Below are 21442 nucleotides of genomic sequence, written 5' to 3'. Positions count from 1 at the left end.
AGGAGTCATCATATGCTCACAGAAGTGTCCTGCTTATCTCTTCTATCAGCAGTGTCTTATGGCACTGTGACACCAGCAGGTTTTATCAGCACCTTTTGTTTTTTCCCTCCACTTGGAAAGAGGGGAATTCTAAGATATTTTCTATATCCATAATTTTTCATATCCCATCTTTAAAAAAATAACACTTGAGTAGCCCTTAAATTAATTTCTTCTAGAATCAGTTCACTTTGGTTTCTTTTACTGTTGTAAGTTAGTTCAGTGCAGTAAAATTCAGTTCTGTAGTTCAGTAGTAAACTGCAGTAGTTCACATTGACTGGCTACAGTTCAAAACTGAGCTATCACCTTGTGAATGCTTGAAAAATTTAATCAAGTTTTGTTAGATTGGTTAGAATGCTGTAATCATGAAGTATTCTGTGATCAGGTATAAAAAAAAAAACTAACAGCAACACATGATGTAAGAATGCTGTACTGATGGGAGAGCTTCAATGGTTGGAATTGTAGACATATCATAGATCTTTGCTTAAAACCATTTAAGATGTGTCCAGAATATATGTTTTCACCTTTGGGTTAAACTCTCTACTTCTCTGTAGTGGTTTCCAATTCTGAGTGCTACCTTAAAGCTGAAAGTAAAATCTGTCTGCAGGTGCCATCAGTTTTACCCCTGCTGGTGTAATTGCTTTTTATCATCCCTTGTGTCCACTTGTGAGACTGCTATGTAAGAAACAGCAAATGAGTCTATATGTGAGGTATACATGAGCATTCTGTTATTTATTTAAAATATTCTGTAGGATTGAGAATATCTTGCTTGAAAATGTTTGAATTAACATTTCCTGTAAACATATGTGCCTACATAAAGTGTTCTTGAAATTTTTTTGCTTTTACATCCTTAGGCGTAAATCTTTTGTCTGGTTTCCTGTGGAAACAAAGTTTGTTACAAAGTTCTCTGTTCCTTCCTTTCCCACAGTTACTTGTAACAGGCCAAAGAGTTCAAAATGTAACCTAACAAGTCTCCAGAAGCCCTGAAAACGGGCCATTTTGTTTCAACCCAGCAGTAGTTCTCAGCATATTAAGCACTCAAACAGCCACAAGAGGAAGTATTTAGAAATATTTAACTGTGGGAAAAGCATCAACTGGAGCATGCATTTTGTTAGTATGAAAATCAGTTATTCCCAGGAGAGAGATCTCTGCAAAGCCAGGCTCTTTAATTTTTTTTTGTCCATGTCTATTGCTATTAAATAATATGGAACTTTTACTGAAGTTCAGTGATCGAACTGTGTTTTCTACCCTCCTACCCTTGAGATATTGAAATGCCTCAGAACGGTCTTTCCTTCATTCTAAACAGCAGTCATTAGTGAGTGCCTGTCCCTACTTGTCAGTTTTAATTATGTAGATTTGCACAGGATGAATTCCCTTCCCAATCTTATTCAGTGTTTTTTGGAAGTTGTTAGTTTGTGTGAGGGTGTGGGCTGTGCAGGCTCTGTTGGGGCTCTTAAGTGCAAGTGCTTGGTGAGACAGTGGGATGCTACCAAGAGTAGTAGGGTATGTCTTTGGATATGTGCAGACATAATACACCAGAATAGAGATTCTGCAATTCACAGTAGTTCAAAGAATGGGATCTGATGTAAATCTGGAGTAAATTTATTTATTTATGAAATAAAATACAAAATACCAGATACTTAATGAAAAAAGAGGAAGCAAATCTGAGAATCCCTTCTGCAAAGGGATCCCTTCTGCACCATGTTTCTCCATGTGATTGAGGTTGTCAAAGAGTTGTCGGTATTTAAATGTATATCTGCAGTCAAAAGTTGTAGAGATCTTTCTAGCTTGATCCCTGTAGCAGAACTGCTGTGACTTTAAAACCACCACAGAGTCCATATTTTAAAATTGCTGAATTATCTATCCTTTGTTGCCCAGTTAAGAAGTTACATTTTCACAAGGCATTTTTTTGACTGACATAGACTTCTAGTAAAGTTCTAAATAAAAATATTTTGATCATGCAGATTTGTTCCATTCATTGTAAATGTGTTATAATAGTTTGAGTTCAGAATTTCAGAAAGCTGAGAAAAACTTTGGAAAATTTTTCAGTATGATTTAGTTCCATCCTGCAGTTTTTTCCTTTGTATTTGTGATTCACTGGCACTGTAAATACCTGAATGATACAATTTTTCTTTTTTTATTTTCCCCACATGTTGTCAATAAATTGACATTTGTGTTTACTGAAGGAATAATGTTTGTCAGATTCCTTGAAGTAAGACACTTGAATATAAAATACTACATTAAATCTCCAATTCAAACACTGTCAAAATAAAGAACAAATACTAACATATTTGGTCATACAACAGAGAAGGTAGTTAAATTAGGTAAGAATGGATGTGTTTCACTGATGCATTTCTTTTCCTTTAAAAAGTGTTGTTCCTGGGAGCTTTTTCATTCCCCAGGCACCCATTTAAATTTTACCACCTCTGTCCCTCTGCAGAAGTCAATAATCCTTCAAGCAAAGGATTCAATGCATTAAGTGCTCATAGGATTAGCTGCTGAGAGCTATGAGTAAGTGGCAGTTGGTGTGTGTTTTGTAAGGGGTAACAAAATGAAGTTCCTGTGCCTTCACTCTGTCTTACTCTCTCCCTGAGACCAGCAGCTCACTTTGCATTAGCTTGAACCTCTGAATAATTTTCTTTTTTTGGGGCGGGGGGAGGGTGGCTAGCTGTAGCAAAGTATCAGTGGAGGAAAGTATTAAGAAATTGCCAGAAAAGATCCTTATAATACTTTCTTTTATTACTTTTAGAGGTATTCTGCTTGGGCTTTGTATATAAACAACTGCTAAACAGCAATAGTATCAAAATGCAGTATTTTCAGAACACGGGTTGTCTTGTGTTGTACTCAAGAAGAAGAAAATATTTAAGAGTAGATCTTCATGAAGTTTGAGCCACAGCTTCACAGAAAGATGTCTGAGGAAAATTTACAGATTTGAAATACATGAGGTATTATTGTCTAAAGTGAACAGTTACACAGAAGACATAATTCAAGTCAGTAGGTTTTTATTTAAGTCTTACAGAAGTTTTTGTAGAATATATATATAAGCTTCTTAATTTTTTACACCCCTAGGTACAAGGAAGTCCTTCTTCTGTGTGAATTGCATCCTAATTTGAACTGTATTTAGTTTACACTTTTATTTTAAATTTAATTCTCCACTGGACATGTCAACCTGCATCATGTCTGCAGACAGAATCGATAAAAATCACTTTATTATTCAGTAATTACTTACATTGACTGCTGTGTTTAAAATCATTCAACCTTAAAAATGTTTTCCTTGATGTCTCCCTTGGTTAGTGAAAGAATTACGTTTAAATAGTATGTTGGTGAATAGCCACCATAATTAGAAATATTTCTTCTTTCAGTCATTAAATACCATAAAAATATATATATGTATATATATAAAAACATGTATAGCTTTAAAATACAGACAACAGTCTTACAAAAATTTAATATAAAAATGTACATTTATATAAAACAGTGAAATAAAATGTTAATAATTTGATAGGATACTGAAGAATACTGCCTTGGTGATCTACACTTTTGTAGTGCAATAAAAATTTTAGAACTTCTGTCTTGGTGGGGGAAAAAAAATGAGAAAGACTAAAGCACAGTATTGATTTTATTTGTCTGCTGTTCTTCTTCCTTCACAAAAAGATACAGAATCCCAAAGTAACTTTATTGTAATTTACTTAGTTATATTTGGGGGACTAAGTGTGTCATCTCTAGAATGAAAATACTTTTTTATTATGGTGGCTTTTGTTTTATTAATAAAGAGTTACTACAAAATAAGTACTCATGTGCTTAGAGGTTAAAGAATCAGTGTTTGCTTGTGTTTCTTTAAATTCAGAAAGTGAAAATAGAGGCTATAAAGGTGATATTTTGTGTTGTATTATGTCTACTGTACTTGCTTAGCCTGTCTCAGTGGCACTTAATTACCTATAAGAGCATTCATTGGGAATTGCATAACAGAATGTTACACCTTTGCTCTCTTTAATCTCGCCTTTTTGCAGATCTACTTCAGTCACTTTGCAGGCTTTATAAATTTTTCATGAAGTGCTGAGGAGCCTTCAGTAGAGGACCTTGTTTATAAAATGGTTACTGATATGTTTGCTGTAAAAGGAGTAGTATATTGAAGCTCTCTAACCAGAATTCTTCTGGTAATTGAAAATTACATTCTTGTGTCTGTCTCTCACATTTTTGCATTTATACTTGTTTTCACTGCATTTAAAAAACAAAACACCAAATGAAAAAAACCACAACAACCAAAACCCAAAATCACAAACCCCAAAACAAAACAAAAAACCCCAAGAAGTAGGAATACTATTTAAATAAAGAAACGGGTTTGGTATAGTTTCACTTAATTTTTGTCTGTTCTCATTACTTTTTATGCTATATCCAAGGATTTTGATTTTTTGTCCAGTAAATATTCTGAAAATGTATTTAATTTTTTAAAATACTGTATCATTAGGATAAGCCCAGTGATTTCTGAGTAGAAGGTGCAATAGAGGTTGCCTTTTGTTATACAGAAAGGCATGCTGTAGGATAGGAGAAAATCATGACGTTCTTAAAATAGAAGGAACATATTCAGAGCAAAGTAATTGTTAGTTTTGCATGCATAAAGTGATGACTCACTTTGAGGGTGGAAGTAATAAAATGCTGCTTTTAAGATAGGAAGATGTGATAGGGTTTAAGGTATTGTAGAGTTCAAAAGCGATATGCGTCTTTGTCCTTAAGATAGTTTCACATAATTGTTCAAGTTTTCATTTGTTTTAGGGTTTTCAAGAAGTAAAAATGTGGAGTTCCCAGAGGTACTGTTTTTCCTCTGGTTTCTATCCATGTGTGTAAACTGTATGGATGTGTGTATGTACATGCTTATGCTTGCTTTTTATGTTTCTAAAATACTGTTTTGACTACTCTCAAATTAAGATTAGTGCTTTGGTGGAAACTATTTTATCTGTTCTTGTTTTGTGTTAACAACTTTTGTCCCCTGTTACACTTGATTAGATCTACGTATATCACCTTAATGTTTGTCACTTATGAAGGTTGTCCTGAGAATAGGTCATCAGGACAGTTTTGTGACCCTTTTAATGACTATTAATTATTTAATGTAGGGTACATTTAATGTAATTTGAAACTATATTTACTGAAAAATAATCATGCCCTAATTTTTCTAAATTACCCTGTTGTGTTTTTACTCTATCCACTAGTTCCTTCTGATGCTGTGACTCCGAGTGTTCAGTACTGAAGTTAAATATTGTATGTGTTGGCTTCAGCAAAGCTGTAGTTTAGTGTGGTCACAGAAAAATAAGCGCTTGTTATGTAAAATAGACAAGTTACTTTTGATCTTTGTTACTTTGAATGTCTCCTTAAATCTCGCCATCATTTAATGAAAATGGAAGACAAGATAAAAATGAGTATTCAGTTTTGATGCCATTTTTGGTGTTGTCAGTCTGTAATAGGTGATGTTTGTGAGGCAAAGGGTGTGTCATGCTTCCTCATATTGCTCATGGTCTGGTTGATAAAACCTGTGCTAGATCTAGCCAGTATGTGCTTCAAAACATTGCAAGAAAACCTTTAGCTTTCTTGTTATACTAAATACTAAACGGCAGAATAGAGTGATAGCTGAATACAAGGACAGGAGTGACAGGTGTAGCTGGTATTGGGTTAACGTGGTTGGGTTTTGGATTTCAGGGGGCTACAGGGGTGACTTTTCTGAGAAGCTGCCAGCAGCTTCCCCTATTTCTGAAGGAGTCAATGCCAGCGGGCTCCAAGTTGGACTTGTCACTGGCCACGGCTGAGCTCATCAGCGACAGTGGTAGTTCCTCTGGGATAACATAGTTCCAAAGAGTAGGAAAAGAAAAACTGTGCAATTGCAACCAGAGAAGGCAGGAGTGAGAATGTGTGATAGAAACACCCTGCAGACACCAAGGCCAATGCAGAAGGAGAAAGAGGAGGTGTACCAGGTACCTCAACAGAGATTTCCCTACAGCCCATGGTGCAGACCAGGGTGAGGCAGCTGTGCCCCTGCAGACCACAGAGGTCCTACAGACATCCACCTGCACCCCATGAAGGAGCCCCATGCCAAAGCTAGTGGATGCCTGAAGGAGGCTGTGACCCTGTGGGAAACACATACTGAAGCAGGCTCCTGGCAGGACTTGTGACCCCACAGTCACTGCTGGGGCAGTTTATTCCTGAAGGACTGCACTCCATGGAAGGGACCCATGATGAAGCAGTCCGTAAAGAACTGCAGCCTGTGGGAAGGGCTCACCTTGGAGAAGTTCATGGAGGACTGCCTCCTTTGGAAGGGGAAGGGTGTGAGGAGTCCTCCCCACAAGGAGGAAGGAGCAGCAGAGACAACCTTTGATGGTAACCTGATGTTACCGGGGACTGTAACCCCATTCCCTGTTCCTTTGCACCACTGTGGGGGGAGAATGTAGAGAATTTGTGAGTGAAGTTGAGCCCAGGAAGAAGGGTAGGGTGAGGGAAAGGTGTTAAGATTTGGGTTTATTTCTCATTATCCTGCTGTGATTTGATTACTAATAAATTCAATTAATTTGTCCCCAGATTGAGTTTGTTTTGCCCGTGACAGTAACTGGTGGATGATCTCTTCCTTCCTTATCTAGACCCACGAGCCTTTTGTTGTATTTTCTCTCCCCTGTCCAGCTGAGGAGGGGAGTGACAGAGCAGCTTTGGTGGGAACCTAGTGTCCAGCCAGGGTCAACCCCCCACACTTTAGTAGAAGACTTAAGCACATGTGGGTTTTCATTGTCATCAGTGCTTTACTTTTCCCCCCCATTGTGTTCAATGCAAGTATTAAATATTTTAAATAGCAGTATGTCAATAAGATAGAAATGCATGTATTTCTCACGCCATTTCTCATTGAGTTTACAGTTAAAATGTATCAGCTTATTTAATTTTTGTGTTTATTTTTTTCCTCATGCAGCCTTTTGCCTTAACTTTGGGGGTAGGGCAGGCAAAGTGGATGCCGCTTTCGGGCATGTAGCACAGAGATGTAGTATTCTGCAAAGATGTGAGCATGTGCTTTCTGCTTGTAAATAGTCCTATTTGATTAGGATCAAAGTGACGAGTTAGGTTGCCTAAAGTAAAATGCCTGCTTGTGATCTTCTGTCACCACTTGGCAAGTCCAGCTCATGCAGCATGGCTTTGACTTGAGGAGTTACTCTGAAACCAGTAATCACCAAGCTTTCAGCTGATTGTCTACAGCCAAAAAAATTCTGAAGGCTTGCTTTTATTTGCAATGTATTCCATCAGTTATTGTGCAATCCCTGCTTCTTTCTTTTGCCTGTTGTGCAGTAACAAAACATAAATTCTTGCTGTTAATTTAAAACACTAAGTGCAGTCATTATATTAAACATAGCTTGATTTTATTTTTTAACATACTAAGTGGATTTGCTTTGATGTGAAGTTCTTTTAAAATTTTTAGTGCATTGATAAAAAATAAATGTCATTGTTAATGACATGGAGATATTTGCAGGGCGCTATGAAAAATTGAATGAGTTTGGCTGGATGTAAGACTGTATTCATATACAGCTCTCTATGGAGTTAATATTTATTTGGGACTGAACTAGTTTGTTATAAAAAGTAAAACTCTCAAAATAATTTATCTTTTTAAGTTATTAAATGTGTGAATTTGAGATAATTGGTGCATGTATCTTAAAATAATGTATAAGATTTCTACTTGGAAATAAACCTGGACTGCTTTAATTATAAGAGATTGTACTTTTGAAGTAGGCATCGACACATTGCAGAAGCTATGGCAGTTCATTTCTTATGCATTCTACCTATGGAATGTATAGTTATTTGTAGAATGGCTCAAATAATGATAAAAAAAAAGTTGCATAGTAGCCTGAGTATCAGTATATATGGTTCAGTTTTGTGATAATGCAAACTTACAGATTGAAAAGTGAAGTAGCAAAGACAACAGATACTATACTGCACTCCCTTAGTGCCCTGTTTTCTCCTTCTGGTACATCATCAAAAGTGGTGAGCATAACTAGATTTTTCTGGAGGCAGCATCCATGGCTGTATGTATTAGGGTATTGCTTTTGTTAATTACCCTCTCTTTGTTGATGAAGATCAACTCTAGCTCTGGGCTTACTGAAGCATTTTAGTATTATTAGTGTCTGGTTTCTGGTTTTAACCCCTCTTTCAGGTAAAATACTAAGAAAGAATGCTTAAAATGTAGCCATTTGTATTATCACTGATACAGTCAATGCTGTGATAAGAAGAAATCCTTTTCAGGTATATTAGAGTAGGAAATGCCAGTCAGTCTAAATAAGACTAAGGTTTTCAGTTGTCTGTGCTTTTCATGGCAAATCTGAAAGCCAAGGTTCTTTCAGGTCATGCTCCGTGAACAAACTTAAGGCAAATAGCAGTAAAATCATTCAGTATCTTTGACTGTACAGAGCTAATAATTTTCTCAAGCATGCTCTCTTGTGACTTGGAGATGACTTTTTTCATAACCTTTTATCCTGATTGTCTTATTCTACCTTAACGCTGAATGAACTCTTATTTCCATTTCCATCCAGGAAGAACGGTAATAGCACCAAGGTAGCATTCATAATTGACATGGATGGACATACTGCATATGACATTTTTCATACAAACACAACTCCTTAAGATGAAAGTATCTGCCTTGTCTGAGTTGAAACAAATTAATGAACAAAGCTGCTTTTTTTTAATTATTGAAGAATTTATTGCACAGCAAAACCAATATAGTAACATACTTTTATTAACTAGCTGTGGGATGCAGGCTTCTTGGGGAGAGGAGTGATTTGCCCCTGAAATAGCATTTAAATATTTCTTCAGACAGCAGATATTTTCCTTTGTCATTTCTACAACCTGGCAGTGTTTGCAGTTCTTAAAGATCTTCATGGGAGCTGTGTCCATAAAGCAATAGTGAAAATACATATCACAAATCTTGATGGATGATTGTTCAGTGATCAAATACACAGTCTTGATTCATTCTTCAGCACTGCATGTGAGCAAACTCACGTCAGGATTGTACCTCTTTAAAATTGTATCATTCTTCCTGCATTTCCTATTTGCTGTTATATTATTTGGCTCAAAGTATAATGGATAGCTCAGTGACTTGGATTTTACTTGTCTCTAATGTACTTTGTCAATGTGAGAAACAAAATATACCAAATCCAGAGCAGTGGTTTTTGATTTTTTAAAGTATGTGACTTTACTCAACTGTTAATTTTAATTCTACAGGAAACTATTGATATTGTAAGTTGCACAATATTCATATGCATTTTAATTCTACTCAAACCCTATAACAAGATACTGAAGAGTTTTGGCATATTGCTTCACTAGTGTTTGTCCTCAGATACATTTTTCTTAAATCTCTTATATTTGCAACAATTTGCTGACCTCTGCATGAGTTTAAAAAGCTGCAAACCTCAAAATTTTTATGCTACATTCTCAAGCCCCAATGTTTTTCTTAATACACTTGGTACTGGCAGAGGGTAAAGTGACATATATGATTTGAATTAATTTTGCTGTGTATCTCCTTCAAATTGTAATGATGCTTTTTTTACTCCACCTGTAGCTTCCTGCAGATTTCACAAAGCTGCACCTTACTGACAGTCTCCACCCACAGGTGACCCACGTTTCATCTAGTCACTCAGGATGTAGCATCACTAGTGATTCAGGAAGCAGCAGCCTTTCTGATATCTACCAGGTAAGACTGAAATGGGTGCTGATCGAAGGTGCAATTACCAACAGTTTTCCTGTTAATAGCTACATGCCCATGCTGTTGCCTATTGTCAATTTTTGTCTGAAGAAGCACTTGGTAGACTTAAAAAACTAACCTTTGTTTGAATTGTAATAATTTCAGGGGTTTATCCACCATGTATTAGTCTTATGTTTGAAAACTCCTCGAGTAATCTGGAGCACAGCAACATGACATGTCACTGTAGTTTGTTAGGATCTGAGTCAACCACGTAGAGATTTAGTGTTTTGCATATCAGGATTGTGCTTCATGAATTTTGTTAGTAATTTGAGGGGAGGAAGTCTTCCTGAACTTCAGCATGGAGAACCAGTATGGCTTCTTCAGCAGATGTCCATAAAGGGATCTAAAAAGGGACCTAAAAGGCAAAGGAATTCTGTTCCTGACTCCAGCACTTCACCTCCTCTTTCTGTCTGTCTGATAGGCTAAATGTTTAACAACAGCTGTGGTGTCTACAGATCAAAACTATAGATGTAGGACCTTGTAACGTGAGCGATTTTCTTCTTGATCCTGTATTTTGTATTTCTTAGATGTGTTGGCTTCATAGTGTAGAACTATTCAGTGATGGGAAAAAATAAACACACAGTGAGCAGCCTGTGCTGGCCTGACTTAAGGGGCATATTTCAGTTTCTCTACCTTGTAGAAACCTGATGGCAGCATCTTAGAAGTGCATTCCCTCCTGACCATCCTCAGAAAGATGGGTAGGTTGAACTGGTGACACTTTCTTTATAAATAAAGTTACACTTCTGAGAGGGCTTCACATTGTGAAACTCTGTGCTATTTTTTTTGGAACAACTTGATTTTGAAGAGATTTATTGTGAAACTGATCCAGAGTTTAAATTTAAATTGGAAAACAAATCTAAAGTGAAATAAAATGAAGAAGTCTGCATTTTTCACTTGATGTTTACTGTTCTTGAAATGTTATAGGAAGATCGGTCTTGATAGGAGAGTATACGAATTTGTTATTCTGAAAAAAAGGCATCAAATCCAATTAAAATATATTTCTATCAAAATAATAATAAATTAATGAGACCACTTTTACATGAAGTACTGTTTACTAGAAGAGGAATAATGATTGTTTGGGATGCTTCTATAATTGCAAGTATAGTCATTTAAATGATGGGAAATGCATCTATACAAATACATACAAGTTCAGTTGTGATCATAGTTGTAGGATGTAGTCTGCTTCAGGTGAATAAGCTTATAGGTTTTTTTTGTGGAAGAAGATAAGCTATAAAAAGGTCCCAGTTCAGTTTAGACAGTTAATTGCAATAATGCAAGGGTTTATTTTTGTGAAAAGCGTCAAATTAACTGCACTCCAGGCATAGCATATGTCAGTCAAGTATGTTTGTCAGAATTTCTTCTGAAGACAGGATTACTTAGAGACAGGATTTATGTTTATACTGTGAGAGTGAAGATGATGTAAAATCAACTTTTTTCTTCCAGTCTTTTATAGAGTTTCATCCCTTTCATTGCAAAGATTTTGACTTTAACATAAAAATAACAAGTACCTCTAGAGACACAGTCGTAGGTGGCATGTAGTTACAACTATACTTTAGATAAGTTGGAAGTAAATTTTTTGCAAAGACTTTCAGCAAAACTTTTATAACTGTGAAAAGGATCATTGAAGTTCTGTGCAATTAAAGAACCCCAACCAAACAATATAACAACTATAGAAACTTCAGAGAAATACTGGTCAATGACTCTTGTAAGTTTTATTGGCAATAATGGAATCAACAGGATGGTTGATGTTTGGAGAGAGTTAATGATTTACTGAAATACTTACAGAGAGAAAATTTAATTCTTAAATATTCTTTTAAACTTAATTTGCAAACATAATCCATTCTTGGTGATCTTCAAAATATTATCTAGTTTCTTCAATTAATTAGAATTAATTTCTTGGCGAAGATGTATTGAGAACCATGTAATTGCACAATGTCAAAGTAAGTTTTAAAATAACCTATGTCCGTATCAACATCAAGAAATATGACCATACATTGTAGAATGTAACCCCATGTTTTTGTCTTAATACACATACTTGAGGAAACGTTTATTAAGAAAATGGTAAGTTCAGGTGTGGAAAGTGATAAGGTTCTTAAATTCTTGACTTGATTTCTCAAATTGTGGTAAATCATTGTTTTCTGGCCTCGATTTCAGTTATAATGAATGTAATGTAGCAACGTTAAGGTATATCTGAGTATTGCCAAAAAAGCCCCATTCCCAAACCAAAATAAAATGGCTGTAATTTGAGTTCTCTAGGTCACGTTAAGGATTAAATAAGCAGAAATATTTTTTTTTTTTAAACTAAGAGATTGGATCAGTCATTCTCTCTCAGTTGTTTGCCTTTTAATTCTCTCCCAAGTGTTTATTCAAAAAGTGTAAACCATAACCAAGTCATAAAAAAACCATGTTTTTTTTTTTGTTTCAAATTTAGTAGATCTTAGGCAAAGCTCATGATCATTGTTCCTCTGATTTTTATGTTCTGTATCTAATGGCATTTTTCTGTTCAGTGGAGTGGACTTCTGTTCATTATGGCTAAGTAGAAGCAATGATTTAGAAAGATTACCATCTTGCCTTCCAACTGATAAATAAATGTGGGGTTCTTTAAAATTTTACTGTTATTTAGATCTTTACTGTTGAAATCCGAGGTAATGATATGTCATGTTTTGCATCCTAGTAAGTTTTAGTTCTGTAGCCTTAAGAGCAGCTGCTTGCAGTGAAAACTCGTTCATGGCCTCTTAAGATTTTTTTTTAATAAATCATGACGCTGAATCTTCAGATGCTTTCAACATTGAACTGAGAATACTTCCTTTTAAATATTAATGCGGTATCTAAATTTGTTTGTCAAATGTTGCACATGAAAGAACTTCTTTTAGGATAAGAAGTACTTACCAAAATAAAATAAACCTTTATGTTTACCCCACCCAAGTCTCAAAAACATTTCAGGTGCCAACTAATAAGGTCCTTAAATATTGTTACTTTTGTTTTAGGAAATAAGTTCATCAAATGACGAACTCTATAGGGTGACTTGAGAGGAAGGGGATGCTGAATGTTTGTAGATTGTGTGCTGGCTTGTACTTGCCAAGAATAATACTTTGATTCTGTCTTGTATTGACTTGGCAAAGCAAATCATTCACTGCTGCTTCTCATGTATGGCTGCTCCCTCTTGACTCTCAGGCTTAGGTAATGCTTCCTATATGAAAGCATATACCTGTATGCTCCTAAATGGTTCCTATACCCGCTGTATATATTACCAGATGATGTTCCTGGTTGGAGAGGGAGGAGATTTAAGTTCATGAACTTGTGTTATTCCCCCCACCCTGTTTTGGAAAGGCGTTGCTGTGTTGGCTCAGCTCTTTGCCAGCCTTTCTTTGCCTTATCCTGTCCTCAGACCAGTGGCTTCCTGCCACCTCTGTGTGCCCTCAGGTGTCTGCTCAGATACCACTGGCAGTACAGGAAACCAGGAACATCCTTTCTGAGACCCTCCCAGGATATGTGTATTGCTTAGAAATTTTCGAGATGTCAGCTTTGCTTTCTCATGAGTCTGATAAGGTAGCTCCTAGAAGAAAGGTCCACTCTCCAGAAAGTCTTCCTGAGGGAGCCCAGACTTTTTTCTCTCTCAAACCAGAGCGTCCATGGAGCCTGCCCCTGAGTATGCAAAATAAAGAGATTTTACCTTAAGATATAGTCAATCTTTCTGACTGTATCAGCCTCTGAAATGCAGCTCGGGTAAACTATGTCCTGTGAGCTGCCTCCTCCTGCCCCCACAGTTTCAACTAAGTCCTCTGCAGTACCTTGTTGCTCCTGGTAAATTTAGGTCCTCTTTATCTATGCTGAAGTTCATAGCCAAGGAGTACCTTCCAGAGTCCTTGTTCTGTATGCCTGTGGTCTTGGCGAACAATGCCCCATTCTGAGAAAGCAGCAATTAGTTGGCAATAGGGGAGGATGCTGTTCCTGGTGTGCATTGTCTGGATTGTTACACCTTTTCATCTTTAGTGAGGAAAAATGATCAGGGTGACTTCTATGACAGATGTGGGCTACCATGTTGTAATTTTTTGGTAGATATTGAAAGAACATATATGGAGAGTACTGTAAAAATCTTGGACTAAAGGAGTTTTAAGGTATTTCATGGTCATTTGCGCTCATGTCAATGGAGTATGAAAAATCATTACGTTAGATTTATGTATGATTTGTGTATATGTAATAATTATAGTTGACTGTAGTACATATAAGTATTTAATAAATACATATTATAATTACATGGATTGAATTCCATCTTAATTTATTGATATTGTAAACTTTTACTCAGCCTTCTGAAAAGTAATTTAAAACAAAACCCCAGCCATGTTTTCTCTCTGTGGAGAAGCTAGATCCAATGTGTCTATGTGACAGGAGGGAATGTTTCAAGCTAATGAGACTTTTACATTTGATTTCATGAGACAGGCAGAGACAGTGTTCTTGGTGTTTTGTATCAGTACAGGCTTAAAAATTAGAAAGTAAAAAACGAATGTTTTTCCTAATAAACATTCTTAATTTCATTTTTTAGTTTATTTTTTAGCCCTTAAACTACAATGGTTAAAAAGTAATGAAGAAGTGGGTTTTTTGAGCTAAGCATGGCTGCTTTCTGTGTTAACTTCATGAGACTGAAGTACTGCACCAGGCAGTGAATATTTCTGGTTTGTGCAAGAAGTTTCTTCTATTCTTGCTTTTAAAATTTTTTTAGATCTCTGGTGTTTTGCGTAGTTGGAGATTTTGGATTGTTGATTTAGGTGGTAACAGTAGTCACAAAGGGAATTTATTCTTCAAAATGATGCAATGTTTCCTAAAGAAAGTAGTTAAAATAAAAATAAAAAAGTAAAGGTTGAAATAGCCTGTTTAAAATACTAAGAAATCAGTAGTTAGTGTGGTTATTTTATTTGTTTTCTAGGTTTTTCTTTTTTTATATTATCATCTAGAAGCTTTTTCCTCAAAGTGAAAAGAAAACTATGAAGGCCACCTAAAACAGAGCCAGTCATCTTGTAAGCACTTCTCCAAGTCTCCTCGCTTTCTTTCCCATACTAAGGGTGATGTGTGTGTGCTAAAGCAGTTGTTACACTGGGGTGAGAGTTACTTAATTGTGTAAAGGTATGGATCCCCCTTGACCTCTTCTAATCTATTTTCTCAAGAAACCCAAAAATTCATTGGAGAAAGAAACGAGCAGTAAATTAGGTCATCTTCTTTAGCTGCTCACATAGTCCATCACCTCTGTCTTTATGCCCATCTTCATGATGCCTCTGAAAAATGAAAGACCAGCAGAGTGGGATTAATCAGTTTCCTCTCACGCCAGTCTAAAGGGACCAGCAGAGTCCCTATTTCCCCCATCTACCCAGTTTGACCTAGGGGAAATGAATACTAGTTCTCTTTTTTTTTTTAATCCTCCTCCCCTCCAGTCAGTTAAGCAACCAAAGGATAACTGAGAACTTATACAAGACTCCTTTATTTTACGTCTTTTCCCAGTTATTTCACAGTATTTGTTTAATTAATTATCACTCAAATCTGGAGGTGTGTTTGGACTTCAAGATCCTTAGCAGTTAGAGCAACCATTTTTTATTGTTGCAATATTAGCCTTTATAGACACTACTTAATGTCAGGCAGATTGTCCTTGGGTATCAAATGTGAAATAGCCCTTCAACTCAGGTTTGAAAACATCTGTCTTAATCTCTTGATCTCTCATTGGTGATGTGACAAATAAAATATTAGGCTGTCACTATTGTGAGATTCCTTTGAAGCTTCAGAAATTTTCTTCACAGTTGGAAAGATGACATGAGAAATTTCCTATCACAATTGGTATTCAGACTTTGGAGAAACATTGTTCTGTACTTCAAGCTGCAACCAGCATTTTTCTTTCTTGCTATCTCTTTAGATTTATTAAAGTGAAGCTAATTTCTCTTATTACCCAAGAAACAAAGTACAACATGCATCCAGGAAAAGAAATTCCGAGGTGTACTTCATCCATGTTTAAATGCTCTGAGAAGCTCTAAGTCTCATGATTGACTGTAGTACAAATTCTGTTGGATGTTCATTTCATGTTCTGGTTTTTGGCTGCTGAGCTAATAAGGAGCTAATTGAGGTTTCCCCTTTAGTCTTAGATCGATGCAAGGCTATTGCTTCTTAACTAAGGGTTCCTGTGCGGACATACTTGATTTTTCTCACACATGAGGGAGAAATACTCAGAGCAGGTCGGTTATGAAGTTTCACGTGTCAACACTTAATGTCATATGTGATACTACTAAGCAAAAAAACCCCCTATTTGTGGTGGTTTTGTAACAAAACTGATACAAAACTTTTTGCATGTATAAACACAAGGAGTCCTTGTGGAATGAGGGTTTTTTGGTTTGGTTTGGGGTTTTTTTACTGCTGTGAAAACATATTGCCTATGAGAAAAGGCTAAGTTTATCTTCCTTTGCTAACTTTTGTGTAATCATAGCATTTTCAGAAAGGTGCTTGAAAAAAGGTAATTTTTTTTTCAAAAGATATTTATAAAGGTGCCCTAAATTAATAAACTTCATTACTTTGTAGATTGTTGCATTCAATGCTGAGCTTCTTTGTTGCAATTGTTTGTATTTTTTGATAGCTAGTAAGTTAGAAATAGTTGCTTCTCATTCGCCAATAGCTTTAGTTGTCAAAAAAAGAAAAAAAAGCTCTGTAAAAGGTAATCATCTTCAGGAAATGCTTGTAGCCTTTAGTAGTATTTTAAATATTATTTCTGAGTACAAAGTTATATTTAATTTGGTGTGAGAATTTGTTTTAAATAGCATCAACTTTTCTTGATAAAAGAGCTTCAACTTTTTTATTTTTGTTTTATTACTCTAAGACAGTGAAATAACTTGTCTTTTAATTATCAGATTTTGTACAATATGTGGAAATTTCTTATGTATGTTAACATTGTGTGACTAAATTGAGTTCCACATTCATTTTACTAATGTACTTTTGAGAGAGCTTAACCTGGGCAGGTAGGAGGGGCACATGTTAGTAATGGGAAGGTTTGCAAAACTGACTGTGAATCAGTCCTACTGTCACTGGAATTTTCACTGTTGGAAACTTCACATTCTGACAGATTGGTGTCATAAGCTGTGTGTCTACTGACTCATCACCACTAACTTTTCCACCAGTCACTTTTGATGAAGGCTATTTTGAAAGAGTAGTTACAGCAGCTGTTTCAAATGTATCGTGGGGAACATCGATGTTAAACAGAGTAAGACTGCTAATGAAAATACTGCTATTGGTGCTATCATTTTGATGATTTGTTTGTATGCCAGTAGTATCTTTCCTTATTCTGCTTAGAAAATGAGCATTTTTCTTAACAACGGCAAAAAAAGAAAAAAAGCTAAACCAAAAAAGCCACAAAAAAACCCCCAAACCACCACCAACAAAAGAAACCAAACCCAAAACCACAAAGTGAGAATAATTTGAATATTGTGTAGATGTTGTTATCATGCTTGTTACATTAACAAGGCCCCGTTACAAAGCCGGTGTTGTGCTGTAGGACAGAAGCATTTAAGACTCTCAGTAGCAGCACTGATCCATCTCCAGCCATATGTTACCATTCATAAGGTGGCTGTTTTAGTGGCATTAAAGTAACAGATGTCAGCCACAGCTAGTGAGGCAGGGATAGGGAAGATGATTCTACGAAATTACCAATGCAATTTGTCTTACCTTCTCTGTATTTGAGGGTGACCTAGTTTTGTGGGTTGTCTTTTTTACAAGAGTGAGAGACAGATCGATCAAACAAGCTTTAGTAGCCATGTTTGTCCCATGTATTATTTTTAAAGCAGTTGTGAATGCATCGTGTGTGTCTCAGAAACAAAACATCCCTGCAAGGCCTGTGAAACTGGATTTCTCAAGCCTTTGTTTAAAACTTGCTCATTAGAAGCTTGCATTTCCTTAAAAATTGTGATAGCTGAGCCTCGGCAGCTGCCATGGTATTAAATCAGGTTCTGAGAAAAAGCAGCTTTATCAGCTGTGACAGACAAATGTTTGTGTGATTTATTAAGTGTTTGGTCTTTAAACTGAGTCATTAAAGTATATTTACCTTTAGGTGCTATACTAACGACCTCAGGCTATATCTGGACTATGTTTTTGTTCATTTTAATACAATATAAAGGAGTTTAAATCTGTGTAGTCCATCTGTAGCGTTTAAGCAATGATTTTGAATTTTTTTCTGCATCTGTAAATTCTTAGGCAGTTTATCAGCAAATGAAAGCCATATTTAACTACGTTCAACTGGAATTGTAAAAGAAAAATACGGTCCTACATTACTGGGAGATAACAAAATTCCTGTAGCATTTTGATGCTGTACTTATTTCCCAACTCTGTCTGTTTAAAATTACATCATGTTCCTAACTGTCTGAAAATATAAATTTGGGGTGGGGACAGAAACTGTCTAATGAACTGTTTATTGAAAAAATTATGTTCAACTAATATTTCAAAAAATTGTTGGTTGAAATATAAGTCATCCATCCCCCCCCCCAAGTCCTCCTGATTAAATAACGTCTGTTGAATTCTTTTTATGTGTGACTGATTGAAACGAATGTTAAAAGCTCTGTTTAAACACAGCGAGTTTGGTAGATTAATCTTTAGTTGTTCTAAAAAGATATGCGAAGAAAAAAAGTAATATAAAAAATATCGAATGAATTTGAGTGATCTGTTGGATGGCAGATTTCTGTACATTTAACTAGAAATCTGTAGCAGAAGAACACATTTGAATTTTTTTTCGTGTTTGTTTTTTTTTTTTAATTGTTTATACATATATTAGGCTACAGAAAGTGAAGCAGGTGATATGGATCTCAGTGGATTGCCAGAGACAGCAGTGGATTCTGAAGATGATGATGATGAAGAAGACATTGAGAGGGCGTCGGATCCTTTGATGAGTAGGGATATTGTTAGAGACTGCTTGGAGAAAGACCCAATAGACAGGACAGATGATGACATTGGTAAGTATTGCAGTGTGTGAAATACTGTTAAACATGTTCTCCTTCACCCTCCCAAAAAATTAGTTTTTGAGCTTGAGGTTTTATTTTAATAATTGGCTTTTGTAGTTGGTAAGTTTAGGGTTTATTGTTATTATTATTATATATTATTACAGTTATTATCTGTAAGGAGATTCATAAACGCCATAAATTCAGCTAGTGAACAAGTATAGCCAAAGAAGAAGAGGAAAATGCACATAATATAGGTGAAGCCTATTACTTACTTGCTGTTTTGATCTCGAGCATCAGCTTTTAATTGATATCAGAACAGGTTTATGAAGTAAACATCATTGTGAACTGGAAAACAGTTAGACAGAACCTTGGCAATGTCAACATTAACATCAACACTGCTTATCAGAGTGTATTTTTTAACTGTAAGTTGTGGTGATGTGATTGGACATTTGTGATAAACATCGGAGCTGTTAAGACTTGAGCATAAATGTGCCTCTAATCAAACTAATTTGCTATGTTAGCATACAGGTAAATACATTGAAAGCAAAGCAGAACTAGAATTTAAATTCTAATCTAATCTGTTTCACTGGGGAGATTTTATTTTTTCTTTTATTGAAGTATGACTAAATGATGATTAAGGTTGATTATCAGATGATTAAGGCACTAGAGCGTCTTTTATATGAGGAAGATCTAAGAGAGCTGGCACTGTTCACCTTGGAGAAGACTCAGAGATCTCATTAATGCTTACAAATACCTGGAGTGAGGGTGTAAATATGACAGCCAGACTCTTCTCAGTGGTGCCTAGTGAGAAGACAAGAGGCACAAATGGGAACACAGGAGGCTCTATCTGAACAAAAGGAAATGCTTTTTTTAGCTGTGACTGAGCACTGGCAGAGGTTGCCCGGAGAGGTGTTAGTGTTCCTCCTTGGAGATATTCAAAAGATATTCGGACACGTTCCTGTGCAAGTGGCTGTAGGTGGCTCTACTTGAGCAGGCAGGTTTGACCAGATGATCTTCAGAGGTCTAACTGCAAACTTTCTGTGATTCAGAGTAAATAGAAGTTTAGGAAAAAGATGGGGTCCTATTGAACCCTTTTAGTAGATGTTTTAAATCAAACTGGATGCAAAAATGTTCTTAGGTCATATAATCATTCAACAGGACTGCTAAGTAAAATTGAGTACTGTAGTTATGAACAATATAAAAAATGAAAATGCAAGAAGTATGTTGTTGAATACAAGTGCAACTCAATGGCACGCAGAAGTCAGAGCAGCAGTAGTCACCTTTAAGACAGTAATCCTATCTGGTCCGTCTGAGAGGAACTTTGTGAAACCACCAGATAATGATCAAGTACAATTTACTGTTAGGTCTAACCTAGGAGGGGATGGCTTTACCAAACAACTTGCTCAGTTTGTCTTGCTGTGTTTTATATAGTCCTGTCCTAGTCTTAAGGGAGTTATTATGCTGACTGGAGTATTACAAATATCATTGGTTGTATTCAGAGCTCTTGGTTACATTACAATTCTTCCATTATGCTTTTACTTTGCAGGGCTTCTATTGATGATATGACCAGCCAGTCTGTGTCTACAAAATACCCAGTAATTAAAACAGGCCACTGTACATGATTTATTAGTATACAGAAACGATTGTGCAGCATTTTAGCTTAAGTAGCCTCAGGCATCTTGCTGAAGAACTATCTTTACAGTGCTTTGTTGTTTTGACATGCACGACTCAGTGGGCTTTTTCTCCTTCAGAACAACTACTGGAATTCATGCATCAATTGCCTGCTTTTGCCAACATGACAATGTCAGTGAGGAGAGAGCTCTGTGCTGTAATGGTGTTTGCAGTTGTGGAGAGAGCAGGAACTATTGTACTAAACGATGGAGAAGAGGTCAGTAGAAGTTGCTTTTGACTCTCCTATTATACCAAACATCCCAGATTCCACAGGGTTAAAGTCCTCCTTTGTTGCTTTAAAAAAAAAAAAGGTAACATTGATCAGGTAAATCAAGGCTCTTTTTGTTGTGGATTAGTCTGAAAGCTTTTGTTTAAGCACTCATACATTTCTTATGCAATAAAAACATAATAAAACATTCTCAATACTGCACAAAATGCTTCCTACCTATTTGAGCTGATCTGGGGAGTTTATTTCAGTGTTTAAGTGGTGTTTTAAAACCTTCTTTCTTTTTTTCCCCACATTCTTACATTACTTCTTAATATTAAAGATCAACTTAAGACCTCAGGTTTCTTGAGCTTGAAATACTGTACATTTAAGGCAAACTAGCTTATAATTTTTTCAATAGGTGCTAAAAATAACTTTTACTTTAGAAAAGTTGTGAATCTTGTATTTATATAGTATGATATTACAATATTAAGTGATTTGGTCTTCATGTATTCTGCAACATTTGATTTGTAGCTGGATTCCTGGTCAGTCATTTTGAATGGCTCTGTGGAGGTTACATATCCTGACGGAAGAACAGAGATACTGTGCATGGGGAACAGTTTTGGTGTTTCCCCTACCATGGAAAAGGAATATATGAAAGGAGTGATGAGAACCAAAGTGGATGACTGCCAGGTAGAGTGTCGGACTGTAATACATGCAAATTCACAAACATTTGGGTGTAATGCAACTCAGTAAAGAGACACAGTTTTATTTTAAAATGAATATATGTAAAATCTCCAGTGGGTAACCCTGGAC

At 36.0% G+C, this 21442-nt stretch overlaps 1 protein-coding gene across 7 annotated transcripts in view; it reads left to right on the top strand.

Moving 5' to 3' along the window:
- Positions 1–21442, top strand: part of RAPGEF2 (Rap guanine nucleotide exchange factor 2) — a 180387-nt gene that overhangs the window by 123911 nt on the left and 35034 nt on the right. For 5 of the 7 annotated variants that reach the window (XM_027635504.1, XM_027635505.1, XM_027635502.1 and 2 more), the window contains 4 exons: positions 9611–9742; positions 18585–18762; positions 20502–20638; positions 21161–21319. In XM_027635504.1, coding sequence (XP_027491305.1) covers positions 9611–9742; positions 18585–18762; positions 20502–20638; positions 21161–21319 — 606 coding nt within the window. The remainder of the gene's footprint in view (positions 1–9610; positions 9743–18584; positions 18763–20501; positions 20639–21160; positions 21320–21442) is intronic. The other 2 variants (XM_027635509.1, XM_027635506.1) reach the window with 2 other exon arrangements.

The sequence above is a fragment of the Corapipo altera genome, unplaced genomic scaffold, assembly GCF_003945725.1.
Source record: "Corapipo altera isolate COAL_440 unplaced genomic scaffold, ASM394572v1 22b, whole genome shotgun sequence".
In the NCBI taxonomy this organism is placed as follows: Eukaryota; Metazoa; Chordata; class Aves; order Passeriformes; family Pipridae; genus Corapipo; species Corapipo altera.
Note: the sequence above shows the minus strand (reverse complement) of the source record. Positions and strands in the feature narration are given on the sequence as shown.